Consider the following 15,790-nt stretch of genomic DNA (forward strand, 5'->3'; position numbering starts at 1 on the left):
CGAAGACTTCGTACACACCCAATGTTAAGATAACACTCAGTATAAAAGTAATCAACTCATTACATAATGACATGTTAAGTAAATGAATTATCTGAGGCAACGCATCGGAAGATCGCAAAGAAATTCCGCCCTATTTACAAAGAAATTCCGCCCTATTTACAAAGAAATTTCCGCCTACGAAAGTCCAAAAACCTTTTCGACGTAATTCAGTTGAATGGAAACAATACTAATCAGCAATAACAATTATGACCTATAACGTAATGTGTCAATAACCTAGATTGTTTGTTTGTTTGTATGATGTTTTTACGTTGTATGGAACCAGTGGTTATTCAGCAACGGGACCAACGGCTTTACGTGGCTTCCGAACCGCGTCGAGAGTGAACTTCCATCACTAGAAATACACATCTCTGACCCCTCAATGGAATGGCCGAGAATCGAACTCGCGACCACCGAGGTGGCAGGCCAAGACCAAACCGATCATGCCACTCAGGCGCTGGTCAATAACCTTAGATGTTTGAAGCCAGTTCTAGTTAACATAAATCAATCAATCAATCGAATTGAATTGAACTGTGTATAGAATTTAGGCCAAAGGCCAAGCACTGGGACTTATGAGATCATGCAGCGCTGAAATGGAAATTGACAGTAAAAGATTTGAAAGGCGAAACAGGAGGAAAACCTCGCAGTTGCACTATGAATCAAGCGTTACGAGAGGGTGGAAAAGATGAAAAGAGAGAATATGAAAGGAGGTACAGTAAAAGGAACGAAAGCGGTTGCAGCTAGGGGCCGAAGGCACGCTGCAAAGAACCTTAAGTAATGCCTACAGTGCACTACATGAGGTCCACTGACGGCAGTACCCCCTACAGGGAGTCTAGTTTTGTTGCCAACCAGCAACCATCCTGACCAGCCTAAACAGCACACAAATTCCTGTAAAGTGACTGTTTTGAAAGCAATACATTCACTACCATCTGCTGACTCTTTCTTTAGCTATATTGACAGAGGTCATTGATCTGGTAGCTCTTTGCAGCCGAAATGGGTTCGAGTAGCACAAGGGCGCGTGGTTTGCACCCTGGTCTGGGCACAGCCAGAGTCTGACACAGTACCTCCTCCCCGCCCCTCCCATGGATGGAGAAATCAATAAAAGGTGTAAAACTGGTGCAAAGTAACGTTAAAGAAGTTGGAAAGCTAGGATGGAAGAGCCCAAACGAGAATAATACAACGGAGTTTTGATAAATAAAATGAACTGTTGTAGTTGCTCGTTGGAAGAGTCGGTAACGTGCTCGACTACCGATCTCAGGGTCTGGGTTAGAGTCCCCGCTCTGCCAACAATGAATCAGAGGAACTTATTTCTGGTGATAGAAATTCATTTGTCGATGTGGTTCGGATCCCACAAAAAGCTGCAGGTCCCGTTGCTAAGTAACCTATTGGTTTCCAGCCGTGTAAAAATATCTAATCCTTCGGGCCAGCCCTTGGAGAGCTGTTATCAGCTCAGTGATCTAGTTAAACTAAGATATACTTCACTTAATGAACTGTAGTAAAAAAAGAACATACTTCCATACTCGATTATTTATAGTCAGCAAAATACTCATTCAGATGTACAGAGAGTACTGTTATCGTAAAGGACAATGTGCTATCACGAAGTACGCAATACAATGCCTCAGAGTGGTAACAAAGTACAATGTACAAAGACAGGCACAAAATACAATTACTCCTTAAGAGCCAAAGCTTATCACGTGGTACAAACTGGCACTAGATACCAGAAATGTAACGGCAGATGAACAATGGACAATTTACAGAGCATATTACACGATACCGCATAGCTCTGAGCGATATCACATGGCAAACTGTCAAATATGCGAGCCGGACCTGCCAGTGTATAAAGACAGACGTCTTTGAAAAAAACTTATCTTATTGGCAGAGGCCGCGAAAGCTACAGGGTGATTCAAAAGTTTGGACATTTACGGAAATATTTTCTTGAACCAGTTCCTTGAAAGGCTTACCTAGGTCACCCTGTTTGTCTCAATGGGACGTCTTCCTCTGGGACATCGACTGTTTACAGACAATTTAAAGACATCGACTGTCAAAAGGGAGGACCATTGAAGCAATCACCACTGATAGACATCCTTAACACAATGTTTTGACACTGTCAACATTTCGAAAATAGGTGATGTAACACTATCAGTGTGTTTACATAATAAAAAGGTAAATAATTTCCCGTGTGCGTCGTAACTTTTGAATCACTATAAATAAGCAAATGAAAGACTACCCTGAGCAGAGGACTCAGTGAGGAAGGAGGGGAGGGAGGGGAGGGGAGGGGTTGGGGTTGGTTGGCGTATCTTATTGGCATGAAAGCTCTGGCACATCTTCAATAAACAATATAATGGCCTACTCAGGCAAGGTCCTTCGCATCTTGATTGTCCTTGCACTTGGAAAATATTTTCTTTATAAAGATAATCTGAAAAATATTCATATTAAGAGACAAAACAAACGTTCAACTTCGGTTTTATAGATGACACACACACATATATGTATATGTATAAATTTAAAGATCTTGAATGAAGCTAGCACTTTTTTTTGGGGGCATCGTCAGACGATATCAGTTAGAAGAGGAATACTAGCTCCAATCTATGCTCGTGCATATATATATATATATATATATATATATATATATATATATATATATTTATATATATATATATATATATATATATATATATATATATATATATATATATGCACGAGCACAGACAGGAGCTAGTATTTTTTCTTTCTAACTGATATCGTCTGGAAAAAAAAAAAAAAAAAAAAAAAAAAGTATTAAGCTTCAATCAAGTTCTTAATTTCTTCCCTTCGTGGCTATACTCGAATCATCGTATGCATATTTCAAGGTCATTAAGGGTTAACTCTCGTACATACAAAATAACTGATTCTCCGTAACATATACATAAGGAAACATTAACTTTGAATCGTTTTCCGCATAACTAGACATACCAAGAAGTTTGTGGAAAAAAAAGGGAAAAAGGCGAGTACTAGACCTAATTGTCTGAGAATGCCAGGGACACATGAAGGCCAAGAAAAACATCTGGGCTTCCCATCCGGAACCGATGCTTTAAGGAGAGGAGACATCTCGAAAGACGAAGAACAGATAAAAAGGCGAGATATTCTCACGGACAAAAAAAAAAAAAAATCTGCACCGCATCCTGGGCTGTAAACATGTTTTTATTAGGCCATAAAATATGTGTATTTGGGACATAATATATATTGGATTTAGGTCGTAAGAAATCCTGGGTGAGTCAACTGCTTGGGTGAAATACTAATAACAAACATGACTATATACTTTATTTGCGACATTAAATACATCTAATTTGAGTAAAAAAAAAATGGCTAATTTAACTGCTTTTGTGAAATTAAATACATTTAATTTAGGTCATGAAAAAACTGGCTGATTTAACTGCTTTAGGGAAATAAATACATTAATTAAAGTCATAAAAAACTGATTGATTTAACTGTTTTGGTGAAATTAAATACATTTCATTTAGGTCATAAAAAACGGGCTGATTTAACTGTTTTTGTGAATTACATACACTTAATTTAGGCCATAAAACACACTGGCTGATTTAACTGCTTTTGTGAAAATAAATACATTTAATTTAGGTCATGAAAAAACTGGCTGATTTAACTGCTTTAGGGAAATTAAAAACATTAATTAAGTCATAAAAAACTAACTGATTAAACTGTTTTGGTGAAATTAAATACATTTAATTTAGTCCATAAAACACTGGCTGATTTAACTGCTTTTGTGAGATATTAATAACAAATATAAATATATACACTACTTGGGACATAAAATTTATTCGAATTAGGTCATCAAAAACCATGGCTGAGTCAACTGCTTTAAGTGAAATATTCATAACAAATATAAAAAAAAACTGGAATGTTAGGAACTGAAAATAATGTTTTTAGGGAAAAACGACCTAAATATTAAAATTAACCGATAGAAAGATGATATTGCAAAAAGAGGATGTTTTGGATTGCCCACCAGTGACATTGAATTCCTCGACGAGTTTCCAAACAAAACAAAGTCTAACCTTAGAACCGTCGAACCACGAGGACCTGATATGTGTTAATGATATGAATAGAGACAGGTGGTCACGCATAAATAGGAGGTTGTATAAATAAGTGGGCAGGTGCAAAAGTAGGGTGAGAGGCTAAGTAGGTCAGTAGTTTCTGGGAAACAATGTCCAATTCTTGGCATGGACTTAATTTTTAGCAATATTTGTTTTTCCTTCCATTTCTGCATGACAAACTGAAAATTACGCTTAACTGTTTGAGTTTGTAATTAACAAAGACGAGGAGGAAGAGTGGAAGGAATAAAAGGGGGAGGGGGCTGGTAGACTGTATTTTATTTAATTCCTCAACGTAATTCCGGAACAAGATTTGTTACACCGTAACCTCAGGTCCCTATTAAAATCTCGGAAACAATTTTTCATTCAACTATTAAAAACTATATCAATGTATTTCTCTCTCTCTCTCTCTCTCTCTCTCTCTCTCTCTCTCTCTCTCTCTCTCGAGCACATACAAGAAAATGTTGATAAATCCTAAAATTATCAAATCCACAAGGATGTTACATGAAATTTTATTGCAAAACAAATACATGTAAAACCAATCTAGAGGGTCAATTTTCGTGACCTATATTTGTTGACATGAACATTATTTTTATCGTACATGAAAACATATCACTTAAGATATCTGTAGCCACAATAATTCAACCGAAATCATCGAATTTAATAAATACCGAAACATTAAGTAATTGATAAACCTCTTAGATTTACGCGGCCTCTAGTCTAAGGGGATCCCGTTTAAGGATTCGCTTGCTTTCCTCACTCTTACAGTCTTCTTTCCAAATTCCTTGATATTTTTAGACCTGGGCTAGAATTGAGTTGGGCTTTTAAAGTACCTGCATGTCTTTGAAGAGAAGCGTATCCAGATATCTTCATTACAAAAAAACACACAATGTTCAGAGTTTCTGCACATTTTACATACCATCAGACAGCAGAATATTCACCCTTTCCAATGGTATAAGTAATGTACAAATATCATATCCTTATATTTTTGTAATTTTGTGCCTTACGCCGAGAGTCAAAGTATTATTTTTCCACGTTCAGATTTGGTACTGTCCAGCTGGGACCCAGCCTGTCTTACCGCTGGCCTCCTCATGAGTAAAGAAAATGACCTCCGATGTCTTATACGAGGGACATTGGATTAAAGATAAAAGGTATGGGAGTGGACCTTCTCCTTGGTGTTAAATAGCCCACGCACTGAGGAACACTAGAGAAACAAGCACTAGACTTCCTACTAATGGTTTGACGACGAGATGAACGATCGTTTATTCACTGGAAACCTCCATGTATGATATAAGCCAGGGTTTACGGACGCTTGTAAAAGGAGGCCTTCAGTTTCACACTGCAGAAAACATTGCACTAATATTGGCCCTTATCGAGATCTTGTCTATTAATAAACAGCTCTCGATAAGGGCCATTGTTGAGCTAAAAGGAATTTGCTTTTCTTTTCCCTTCTGGACTATAACCTCATCTAATTTTGAACATAAATAAAACCGTAAGTAAACAATGGAACATTGGTGACTCTCCTAGAATGACCTGTCTGTGGGTCACTTTCAGACTCTGCCAACATAGCTGACAGTCGACCTTCTTACAAACGTTCCTAAAATGATCGTTACTCGGCAATCCCGAACTTCTTTCAGATCATATAGTTTTTGGACGGATGAAATGGATGAGACTATGGTATCTCGCGTCGAAAAGCCGAGGCGCTGAGGCCAAAAAGGCAATTCAAGGTCACAATGAAACTTGAAGAAGCGATGAGGAGCGGCAAAGGGTGGTGTAAAATGTGACCACAATACTTGAGGTTCCTGATTCTATATTCCTGACTCTTGAATCTGCCTCCAAACTTACTCATGACTCTAGAATTTGCCTCCAGATTTACTCCTGACTCTTGACTTTAGCTCCAAATTTACTCCTTAATCTTGAATTTGCCTCTAAATTTACTCCTTACTCTTGAATTTGCCTCCAAATTTACTCCTTACTCTTGAGTCTTTCTCAAAATTTACTCGTTACTCTTGAATTTCCCTCAAAATTTACTCGTTACTCTTGAATTTCCCTCTAAATTTACTCGTTACTCTTGAATTTCCCTCAAAATTTACTCCTTACTTTTGAATTTGCCTCAAAATTTACTCGTTACTCTTGAATTTCCCTCCAAATTTACTCGTTACTCTTGAATTTGCCTCCAAATTTACTCGTTACTCTTGAATTTCCCTCCAAATTTACTCGTTACTCTTGAATTTCCCTCCAAATTTACTCGTTACTCTTGAATTTCCCTCAAAATTTGGAAGTAATTAGAAGTATAAATGACAGATTTTGAGACCCAAAATAAACTATTATTTTTTCCTAACCCACATTCAGTCACCAGTAAAACTCATAAGTAATTTCTTGAAACTTCAAGAAATTTCTCAACTGCTTTCTTCAAGACATCCCTGAGAGCCGACAACAAGAACTGTTCGTTATTCAACATTTTAAGAAATTTGCCCCAAAAAACACTCAATTTCGTCAATGACTTTCATAAAGGACACTTTTGTCAATAAACTTCAAATTTCTCTGGAAGATGAAGGCAAAAACGACCCTCTGACTGAACAGCCCTTTAGGGTCCAAAGACGAATAATTCGTGTCACAATTAATCATTGAAAGGTTGAACCAATCTCCTCTTTATCGCGCGCCAATGAAACACGTTCTACGAAAATGGCAACAAAATATGAACAAACCAATTAATAACAACGAGCCACAAAATGAACGAAATAGAATAATGACAATCTCATGGTGGAAAAATATTCATGAAAAACAATAATATATGACAAAGAAATTCATTTTAAAAAAATCTATGACCTATTTGAGGAAGCCAATCACAAAGAGAGTAGAAATACGAGATATGAACCGAACAAGACATAGAGCTAGAATCAAAACTAAATTTAAAGAGAGTGAAAATAATTGAAAGACGCGAGTGAAAATCAACAGCTCACCTCTGCAGTAACTTCTGAGCCTCGTCGTCGGTGATGTGAACGCCCAGGCGGCTGAAGGACGACTTCAGTTCTCTCTCGTCGACTCGACCTGACGGAAAAAGAAAAAAAAAAGAATAAGTATAAACGGCAATAGTTAACTCTCTCTCTCTCTCTCTCTCTCAAATATCCGAATCCTACGGCCAAGTTTCCTCCCTCCCATTTCTTTCAATAACTTACGCATTATGTCCGAATCTACATGTGAAATCACTATTATCATTCTCTCTCTCTCTCTCTCTCTCTCTCTCATTGTTTTCAACATTCGAATCCTAAAGGTAGATTCTCTCTCTCTCTCTCTCTCTCTCTCATTGTCTTCAACTTTCGAATCCCACAGGTAGATTCTCCCTCTCTCTCTCTCTCTCTCTCTTTTATTGTTTTCAACATTCGAATCCTAAAGGAAGATTCTCTCTCTCTCTCTATCTCTCATTATTTTCAACATTAGAATCCTAAAGCTAAATTCCCCCCTCTCTCCTCTTATTTTTTGTTTTTCTAAACATTCGAATCCTAAAGGGAGATTCCCCCTCTCTCTCTCATCTCTCTCATTCTCTCTCTCTCTCTCTCATTATTTTCAACATTCGAATCCTAAAGGGAGATTCTCTCTCTCTCTCTCTCTCTCTTATTGTTTTCAACATTCGAATCCTAAAGGGAGATTCTCTCTCTCTCTCTCTCTCCTCTCTCTCTCTCTCTCATTATTTTCAACATTAGAATCCTAAAGGTAAATTCTCCCTCTCTCTCACTGTTTTCAACATTCGAATCCTAAAGGGAGATTCTCTCTCTCTCTCCTCATTATTTTCAACATTAGAATCTAAAGCTAAATCTCCCCCTCTCCTCTTACTGTTTTCAACATTCGAACTAAAGGGAGATTTTCCTCTTTCTCCCCTCCTCTCATATTTTTCAAACATTTCCGAATCTAAAGGGAGAATTTCTCTCTCTTCTCTTCCTCTTTATAGTTTTTCACATCGAATCCTAAAGGTAGATTCTCTCGCTCTCTCTCTCTCTCTCATTATTTTCAACATTAGAATCCTAAAGCTAAATTCTCCCTCTCTCTTACTGTTTTCAACATTCGAATCCTAAAGGGAGATTCTCTCTCCTCTCTCTCTCTTTTTCTCTCTTCTCTCTCTCTTCTTCTCTCTCTCTCTGTTCTTTTCATTATTTTCAACATTTTCGAATCCTAAAGGGAGATTCTCTCTCTCTCTTCTCTATTGTTTTACAACATTCGAATCCTAAAGGGTAGATTCGATTCTCCGGCCTCTCTCTTCTCTCTTTCTCATTGTTATTTTCAAACATTAGAATTTTTTCCTTAAAGCCTAAATTTCTCCCTCTCCACTGTTTTCAAAATTCGATTTCTAATTCCCTAAAAGGAGATTCTTCTCTCTCTCTCTCTCTTCTTCCTTCTCTCCTCTCTCTCTCTCTCTCTCTCTCTCTCTCTCTGGTTTCTTAAAGAATGGTTAACAAAGAACGTCAGGGTCAAGATGCAAATTCTAACCATTCCCCGCCCCCCTACCCATTTGTCAATAATCAATTTAAGTTATTTTTCACGAACGTAACTCGAGAGATAAGGAATAAACGATATATATACAAGTGAAGGGGTGAAAGGTGACTGGTTTTCCCGTAAGCATGATGTTTGCCTAAACAGTTTAGGAGGTGGATTCGACATAAAAACAAGTCATTGGGTCGCTGGCATGTTCATCTTAAGATGCCGAAACACGGAGAACATTGAATTGGAAAACAGCATAACAGCTGTTTTATAAAATCTAAGAACATAGTGTTACCAGACCACTGAGCTGATCATCGTCGGCTTTCACAGGTCTGGCCCGAAGGATTTGTTTTTAGTTTCCCGTAAAAGCAAAACTATTGAGATGGCCTTGTTTGTCCGTCCGCCCTCAGATCTTAAAAAACTACCGAGGCTAGAGGGCTGCAAATTAGTATATTGATCATCCAGCCTCCAATCAGCAAGCATACCAATTTGCAGCCCTCTAGCCTCAGTAGGTTTTATTTTATTTAATGTTAAAGTTAGCCATGATCGTGCGTCTGACACCGCTGTAGGTGCCAACAACGCAGGCTACCACTGGGCCGTGTCTCAGTTTCATAAAACATTATACGCAGTGCAGAAAACTCGATTGCGTCAAAGAAACCTTGGCGCATATTTTACTTTATATTTTTTTTTACTTAAATTTTGTCCATTAAATTAGAATTTTTCAAAAACTTTACCAATCGGTTACTCTCAAATGTTGAAGTTTTTGACAAAATTGCTGTTTGATTTAATTCCCAATCTTTTTTTTTTTTTTTTTTTTATTTTATTCACTGCTTTACATTCGAAGCTTTCAGGAGCAGGGTTATGAGTAGGATTCATTCTTGGAAGCGTGCTGAATACCAGACAACCGTTACAGGCTGCATCATGAAGCAAGAGCCCGTGCCGGCATACTGCTCTCTGATCCAAAACAAGGCCCCACACCCCCTACACAGGCCAGGGGTCCACAGCACCATTCGATTCTATTTATAAAAAGAAAAACCCAACCAATTCGATCAGATTTCATAAATAAAGTATCAAAACGTACAGTACATTTGGATAAAAAAAAGGAAGTATTCCAAATTTAAATTCTAAAATTTCACCCAGTGGAAAAAAATCGTAAAAAATACGAGTCAAGCTGAAGTGACATTACTTGTACCTATGTGTGTGTATATATACTTATATATATATATATATATATATATATATATATATATATATATGTGTGTGTGTATATATATATATATATATATATATATATATATATATATATATATATGTGTGTGATATATATATATATATATATATATATATATGAATAACTTGATCACGAAGTATATAAAAACGTGATGCTATGTATAAATAAGGTTTTTTTGCCACGAAGGAAAAAAATTAAAAAAGCGAGATAGCCGAGTACTTTCGGTCCTATTTGGACCCTTTAGGACCGAAAGTACTCGGCTATCTCGCTTTTTCATTCTTTCCTTCTGGTAAAGAAACCTTTATATATATGTATATATATATATATATATATATATATATATATATATATATATATATATATATATATATATATATATATATATATATATATATATATATATAAATATGAAGCTGCAAAATAATAAAAGGGCAGAAAGAAGCCAATCTCCTTCTGGCTAACACTGAAATCATGACAAGACCATCTAGTAAGTATTCTGCGTAACAATATTCCCTGCCATATATATAAGGAACGAGCACCAAGATAGTTCTCCCAACCTCTCGTCAGTTTTAGATCCATCATAAAAAAACACTTGCCGGTATAAGTCCAGATGGACTTACGTAAGTGCTTGTAATTAAGTCCAAGGTATATAGAATATTCTATATACCTTGATTAAGTCAACGTGCTGGTTACGAAGTGGAAAGTGGCGTTAACCAGTATCAGTCTGTGTTATTCCTACCCTGTTTAATTTAAGTGGTTTGTTTGTATGGTGTTTTTTACGTTGCATGGAACCAGTATGGTTATTCAGCAACGGGACCAACGGCTTGACGTGACTTCCGAACCACGTCGAGAGTGAACTTCTACCACCAGAAATATTAATTTATATGGGTATCCCATCTCTCCACCCTGTGAATTTTTCTCTTTAACAATTATAAGTCACACCTTTCGCATATCCCTGAGGCAACAAAACGGAGATCAAGCCCGAGAAAAGTTACTCGTTGGACAAGTGGGTTAAGTGCTCGCCTACCGAATTGGTACTCCTGAGTTCGATTCCCCAGAGGAATTTGTTTCTGGGGATTAGAAATTAATTTCTCGCTATAATGTGGTTCGGATTCAACAATAAGCTGTAGGCCCCGTTGCTAGGTAACCAATTGAGTAGAGTTGAACATTGAATTTAGGTCAAAGGCCAAGCTCTGGGACCTATGTGATCATTCAGCGCTGAAATGGACATTGACTGTAAAAGGGTTGAAAGGTGTAACAGGAGGAAAACCCGCAGTTGCACAATGAATCAAGTGTTAGGAGAGGGTGGAAGGTAAAATGAGGAAAGAGAATATGAAAGGAGGTACAGTAAAAGGAAGTAGAAGTGGTTGCAGCTAGGTGGCCGAAGGCACGCTGCAAGGAACCTTAAGTAATGCCTACAGTGCACCGCATGAGGTCCACTGATGGCACTACCCCTCCCCCCCCCCTACGGGGTAGGCAACCAACTCCACAAGTAACCAATAGTTTCCTATAGACACGTAAAGATATCTAATCCTTCGGAGAGCTATTAATCAGCTATTACTCAGCTCACTGGTCTGGTTAAACTAAGATATACTTAAGCCCAAGACAACCTCATCGGATCTTTCCTAGATGTGACCCCTTAAAGGCCCTTTTTAAAGGGTTTTACGGGGTTCGTTAATTTTAGGACTTCATATTTTCCTAGGGGGTCCAACTGGAGGTCATTATCTTTATGATAGTAATTAAATGTTCTTTTGTTTTTTACATTAATCCCCAACAGGCTTGTACTAAACATGCCGCAAAAGGTATATTATACATATCGGGTTAAAACCCTTGGGAGCAGGGTTATTGTTTAGATATATATATATATATATATATATATATATATATATATATATATATATATATATATATATATATATATATAAATATATATATAAATATATATATATGCATATATATATATATATATATATATATATATATATATATATATATATATATATATATATATGGTGTTTTTACGCTGCATGGAACCACCAGTGGTTATTCGCAATGGGACCAACGACTTTTCGTGACTTCCGAACCACGTCGAGAAGTGAACTTCTATCGCCAGAAATACATATCTCTCACTCCTCAATGGAATGGCCGAGAATCGAAATCGCGACCATCGAGGTGGGACGCCAACCACCAATACCAACCACGGCATTGAGGCGCTTGGAGGGGTTAGCAATGCTTAAATCAAACTGATTTAATCAAGTGATTAAATCACTGATTTTTTATTTTAAAAAATAATTGTTTTTTTCTAATTACAAAAACCAAACAAATTGAAAAATATGGGTTGGAGGTTAATAAAAAACTTAAGGCATAAACTGTTACTGCATCTATTTATTTTTATATAAAATAAATTGCAAGTACATACTTTAGGCCAGAACTGGAAACCTAAAAGATAAATCCATAGTAAATCTGTCATAAAATACATTTTGAGAAAAAAAGAAGGATTGAAAAAACATCTAACAAATGAAAAAAACAATAAAAAATCAAATAAATAAAAAAAATCAAATTAATAAAATAAAATAAATCAGATTTTTTTAAATAAAAAAAAACACCAACCCTGCTTGGGAGTCACTATCTAGGAAAGATCCACCTAGCCTTAACACATTCCCGAAGCGAAGTATGGCAGTCAGTCAGACAATGATCGGATGCTATGCACATATGGAACAGGGTCCTTGGATGCAAAAGGGCGCAGGCGCAATGCACAAGATGGGTGACTCAAGGTTTTGAAACAGCGAACGAATGCTGATGAAAATCGACAGCCATCTGAATACTGCAAAGCACTTTAGGACTGTTGTATGAACATAAGCGGAGGGATGAATTTGCCAGAGTTCACATGACTGAGGTATTGTTATACTAAAAATGAATAATAATTATTATTATTATTATTATTATTATTATTATTATTAATTGGGAAAAAACTCTCTACCACGAGAGTATATGCAATGTTCTAAGGGGTCCACGACAATAAAAACGTTAAAAGTTTGTGTATAATTTCTAAACACTTTGTAAAAACTTTAGAACCCTTCCCTGGGTTCACGAAAAATTTTACAAAGTATTTATAAATTATACACGAACTTTTAACATTTTTATTATTGTGGACCCATTAGAACAATTATTATTATTATTATTATTATTATTATTATTATTATTCAATGAGCAAACTTCAATAGAGAACAATTCTATGGGGTGACTTCAGTTTGTGAAAACCAATCAAGCAACCATTTCCACAGAATAAACTGCAAATACTTCAAAACAGAGACAGAAAAGAGAGAATAAAAGAAAAAAAACAACCGAAGACTAATGAAAAGACCATCATCAAGTAAAGAGCAAACTCACTCACACACAAAAGCCCACCAAGTCAATAAAAACGTGGGTCCCAATAAGCGAAGCACATATTTGAAGACGAAGAGGCCAACAAAAAAAAAAAAAAAAAAAACCTCCTCAAGATACCCTCGGCAACTAAACTCCAATTAACGGAAATATCCAATCAACTTCAAAACTGCCTCTACGTTATGAGTGTACTCATGATATGCAAATGATCGTTTTCCTAAGGTGAATAACAGTCAACTGCTTCGAGTCGTCATAAGGTTAAGAGGCTATAAGAAGGACATAAATGAATATAAGAGACGAGTTAACGATATAAAAAAAAAATCCCAGCCACGTCCACCAAGATTGGATCATTGAATGAAACACGGAATGAATATGACATATCAGGGACTTTGAAAAGGTATTAAATTCTGAATAGACGATAAGGCAGCAATGAGGCAAATTCAGTGTAAATAGTATAGAGAATACGAAAGAAGGGAGCTAGGAAGACAGTGATAACCTTGCACACTGCAAACCATTGCAATGGATGTTAACTGCATCACCAATCTTTCCGTAAGCAACAAAGAAAAATAAAAATAATAATAATTTGCATTTAACAGATTTTGTCTTTAGTGTCAGCAATGTTATAATGTTCCGAAGCTGAACGAAATAACCCAAGCTTTCATAAACTGATGCCCCAGAAAGAGAGAGAGAGAGAGAGAGACAGAGAGAGAGAGAGAGAGAGAGAGAGAGAGAGAGAGAGAGAGAGAGAGATAAGCTGGTTGCCGCTTGCCTTCACCGCTTTCCATAATGAATTTGGAAGACGATCTCCAGTTATACGATACCAGACAAATGACGTAATCTCCAGTTCAGGAATGACAAAACGGCTCGCACTTACCACACGTCTTCAGCACTCGATATTCTTAGTCTGAAGAAGTTTACCCAGACCGTTGAGTAATTTCTAACTTCGCCAGAGGGCTGAGCGGAATGGTAGTATCTTGAATGCGAGATGAATTAAATAAATTACAACACGGAGGGAAGGTGCTAAACGGAATGAAGGAAAATTAAGCCAGTAAGAAGTGAAGCCAGGGTCCAAATAAATAAATATACAAATATATACAAATAAATGTATTAAAATACAAGCAGAATAGTATTCTTCCAACTGTACGACATCCTCTGGAAGGTTGTCCCACAGTCCAACGGTGTGAGGAATAAAGGCCCTCTAGAACTGAGAAGTTCAACAGCGAGGCTAAACATTTACTGCATATTGGTGCTGGTTCCTCTCAGCAGATAAAGGGAATCAAGGATTAACTGTGAATGTGAAGGATCTCTGCTGAAATACAACTTATGAAAAACAAAAGATCACCCCGTCAATGGTCCAAGTCGTAACTGCTACTATACAACAAACGAGAGAGTGCATCCGTCGACGGTCCAAGTCCTAACTGCTACCTTACAATGTTCAGGAGCAGAAGAGAAACAATTTAGAACGTTAGAAACACTCAAATACACTGACGCTCGTTTATGCACAAATAGAAATTCCTACTTCTGATAATATATACTTTATAACTGCAATATCTGAAATAAACGACTGGTAAAACACTTAGAGACCAAGATATCATATCGGAATAAATTGCATCTATCATTTTAAGTACGAAAGTAAAATCATTTTTCGTTAAGGAATCAGTTTCAAATAACCTGATTAGAAGACCTTTCAAAACTGAAATGCGAAAACCTATATTTGTCCTCTCCAGTGTTTGTAAGAAACTACCAGTTTGACAAAATGATTTGAGTTCCTGTTTGGCAAATATACTACTACTCAGCGGACAGATCTGTTTTGGGATAATAACCAACACATTAGTTTGTCAAATAAGCCTGCTTTACTCTTTGGTACACAGTCCTTGCACAGTCCTTCAACGAACGTTAAAACTGAAACTGTTGAAGAGCCTCCCTGAGGAAGTTGTGCAATTGGAACTTCTGAAGTTCCAGCGAAGGTGCAACGTATTACTAACTTAGTGTTCTCATTGTATTTTAATAATTTGCTTAAATCTTTTATTTACTTATTTGTTAATTTATCAGTTTTTTTAATAACCGATCTCCTCTTTCTGTATTTCCCATTACCTTCTGTTCCTTCTTTCGAATGAACACCGGATTCTTTTGGAAGCTTGAATACAAGTCAATCAATGGTCCCCGTGGGCTCGTTCCATGAATAAGGTTCATCTTCTGAACAATAATAATAATAATAATAATAATAATAATTTAATATAATAATAATAATAATATTCATCATCATCATCATCATCATCATCATCATCATCATAGGAACACTGGGCACATTCCCAAGATCCCTGAAAAGGAACCTGGAAAAACTAGATGCAGAAGTAGCTCCAGGACTCATGCAGAAGAGTGTGCTCCTAGAAACACCACACAGAGAGGAAATTGATGGACTCCTAAGGAGGCAGGATGCAACCCACAATCCAACAATATAAAAAAAACACCCATTCGAATAGGGTGACTGTGATAAGCCAAAAAAAAAAAAATAAATAAATAAAAAATAAAAATAATACCTAACCAAAGGTCTATCACCTGCCTACCAATAATGTGG

The 15,790-nt window shown here is 36.7% G+C and overlaps 1 protein-coding gene across 2 annotated transcripts in view; it reads right to left on the reverse strand.

The window, feature by feature from the left end:
* The window catches only part of LOC135195813 (mitochondrial adenyl nucleotide antiporter SLC25A25-like), a 206,596-nt gene that overhangs the window by 139,750 nt on the left and 51,056 nt on the right, over window positions 1-15,790 (reverse strand). For both annotated transcript variants that reach the window (XM_064222298.1, XM_064222297.1), the window contains exon 2: window positions 7,085-7,172. In XM_064222298.1, the coding sequence (XP_064078368.1) occupies window positions 7,085-7,172 (88 nt within the window). The remainder of the gene's footprint in view (window positions 1-7,084; window positions 7,173-15,790) is intronic.

Source organism: Macrobrachium nipponense, chromosome 16 (genome assembly GCF_015104395.2).
Source record: "Macrobrachium nipponense isolate FS-2020 chromosome 16, ASM1510439v2, whole genome shotgun sequence".
Taxonomy (NCBI): Eukaryota; Metazoa; Arthropoda; class Malacostraca; order Decapoda; family Palaemonidae; genus Macrobrachium; species Macrobrachium nipponense.